Below are 2,801 nucleotides of genomic sequence, written 5' to 3'. Positions count from 1 at the left end.
ATATATATATATATATATATATATATATATAAGTATATGTGCATATGACAAACTTTCGGTTTCTCTTTACCAAATTCACCCTCAAGACTTTGTCCAGCTTAGAACTGTAGTAAAAACACTTACCCAAGATGTCGCATAGTACAATTGAATGTGAAACTATGTGGTTTGGAAGTGAGCTTCTCAGCCAGTCATGACTTTGTAGAAGTGTGTGTGTGTATATATATATATATGTGCGTATATGACATACATTTAGGAGTGGTGGAAACTCGACCTTATGACCTCTGTATTATTAGGGAGGAAAATGTTACTGAAAGGAAGGATGGTGATTTGAGGGGTTAAAAAGTATGAGGTTTTTTTGTAGTGGTGGGATGGGCTGGAGGATTAATATTTCCATTTCCATCTTATGTTTTCCATTGTTGTCTTTCACAATATATTTAGCAGGGAGGCATGTGGTGATGAAGGGAAATGTGAGATCGGTGGTGGGTTATGTGTGGGGGTAATCATGGTGGTAGGGAAGGATGGATGGTCTGAGATATGTGTGTGTGTAAAGTGAGGGACAGCAGGAGCTAGGTTTGTGTCTATGTGTTGGAAAGGAAGGGTCTGCATAATGTGTCCATGAGAGGGAGCATCAGTATGATGTTGATTGGTATGTTGTTGGTGTGTGTTGTATGCAGACCTGACAAAAGATCTTTCTCCTTGTTTGTGTACAGTGTACCTAGGGTTAAATTATCCAGTGTGTTTTTTCCTTCTTTTTAAAGACAGTTGGGTGAGATTTGAAAAATTGGTAGTTCTTTCTGGTTGGTCAGGTGATTACATAGAGGCTCCTAATGTATTGAGGCTGTGAAGTGGTTGAAACTGTAGAGTGCTAGGTTATAACATGCTTTGCAGCATTTAGTTGCAGCACAATCTTGTGTCCTACATTTGGATTGATGATGCCTGTCATGCACATACAAGTATCCTTGTCCTCAACCAAAATAAAAGCACCTGACTCCCTGATATACTATACCTTCTGGCCCACAGACAAACTGTCTCTTCTCTCCCTATTCCATTTGAAACTGCAACAGATTCTACTTTTCTGAACTAGCTATTTGCATACCATCTCCATCCACACTCACCCTACGCACCTGTTTCTCCTCCTCTCAAGACCCATATTGTGTCTCCACTTACTGACTGCTCTGTCTAATCTTTCCCTCCCTTTGCAATTCCCTCCCTACCTGTATTTTGACACTGACATTGATGTTCAAATTGAGCATCAGTTGTTGGAGGCTACTGCAAAAGTCAAATGCATTGTCCCTTCCTCCTCATTAAACTCTTAAAAATAAAATACTGCACACCTTATTAAACCCTATTAATCCACTTTGTATCTCAGCACTATTTTACGCTAATCAATATTTATTATCTAATGGTGAATGATCTTCAAGCATGAAGTAGAAATAAGATCCCAAAATTTGAAACCAAACTTTCATCATTTTACTTTGCTTACATCATCAATACTCTCGATACGGACATGGATTTACCCCTACCCTGCACAAAATATGCCGTATATGCTTCTTTGTCACTTCCATTATAGCTTTGAAAAAGTAACTTCTAAAATCGAACTGCACTCTTCAAAAAAATAAGTACAAGGTAAAATTATTACATGCTTTTATAGCAAGTTGATGCAGGTAGTTTATCCCATCCTCCTTTGACTTTTGGTTCATGCAATTGAAAAATACCTCATTATTTATGGGATGACCCAATATAAATGTACATATATATGTTGTGCATAAGTATATACATGCATATATATATATATATATATATATATATATATATATATATATATAAATACACACACACATACTTACACATGATGAGCTTCTGCACAGTTACCATTTACCAAATTTTTATCACAAATTATTGGTCATCACAAGGTTATGGTAAAAAAAAAAGAAACCCACTTGTCCATGATACCACACATTGGAATTGAACCTGGAAACATGTTGTTGTGAAGCAAACACCTTAACCTCAGAGTCATATATGCACCTATATACATTGGCTTAAACCAACATTTGTGATTGTCTTGAAATGCAGAATTGGCTTCTTTAGTTTCACAGTAATGTTTGGAGGAGAAGCTATAATTGTCACTGACATAACTTGAACTGGGTAATGTTCTGGTTGTCAGGAAGCTGAATTTAATACATTATTAATATATTTTTTAATAGAGGAAATCTTTTGTTAGTTCCGCTTGATATTGGTTTCATATAAATGTACATAGTCTCTGTGGTGTGTGTGTCTTGGAAATTTAACTGAACATTTTATCCATTTTGCCAAGTCATACCAAGAAGGAAAAAGAATCTTTTATAAAATCTATATTGAGATGAAGATTTTAGTACAGACAAGAAACAAAAAGATACCTTTTATGTTCCTAGCCATCTTAGTATTAAATGCTTGCTTTTCATTTACCTTTCAGACTGGAATGCAACCGTGTTCGTGAGCTGGTTATTGTCCAGAAGGAAACTGAAAAGCGAGAAGCCCTTGATCAAATGTCTCATGATAAGGATGCAGAGATAAAAGCAGCCTGTAAAGGATGGGAAGATAAAGTTGCTCAGTTACAACAAGAGGTATTTAAATTTACTTTTGTTTTCAGACACAAAAAAAAACCCACAAAAAAATTCAAACAAAAAAAATCAACAACTTTACATTCAGTGATAATGGACATTATAAACAGGCATTTGCAAAAAAGAAGCAAAATTAGACCAAAAAACAAGACTCAAATCATGTTCTTGTAGCTTACTGCATGACTATATTATTGATTATAC

General features: G+C 35.5%; 1 protein-coding gene across 1 annotated transcript in view; it reads left to right on the top strand.

Annotated features, from left to right (window-relative positions):
* LOC106868554 (protein FAM184A) overlaps positions 1-2,801 on the top strand; it is a 73,359-nt gene that overhangs the window by 55,891 nt on the left and 14,667 nt on the right. The window contains exon 10 of the mRNA XM_052972605.1: positions 2,453-2,603. Coding sequence (XP_052828565.1) covers positions 2,453-2,603 — 151 coding nt within the window. The remainder of the gene's footprint in view (positions 1-2,452; positions 2,604-2,801) is intronic.

Source organism: Octopus bimaculoides, chromosome 14 (genome assembly GCF_001194135.2).
Source record: "Octopus bimaculoides isolate UCB-OBI-ISO-001 chromosome 14, ASM119413v2, whole genome shotgun sequence".
NCBI lineage: Eukaryota > Metazoa > Mollusca > Cephalopoda > Octopoda > Octopodidae > Octopus > Octopus bimaculoides.
This window is presented reverse-complemented; position numbering and strand designations above follow the sequence as displayed.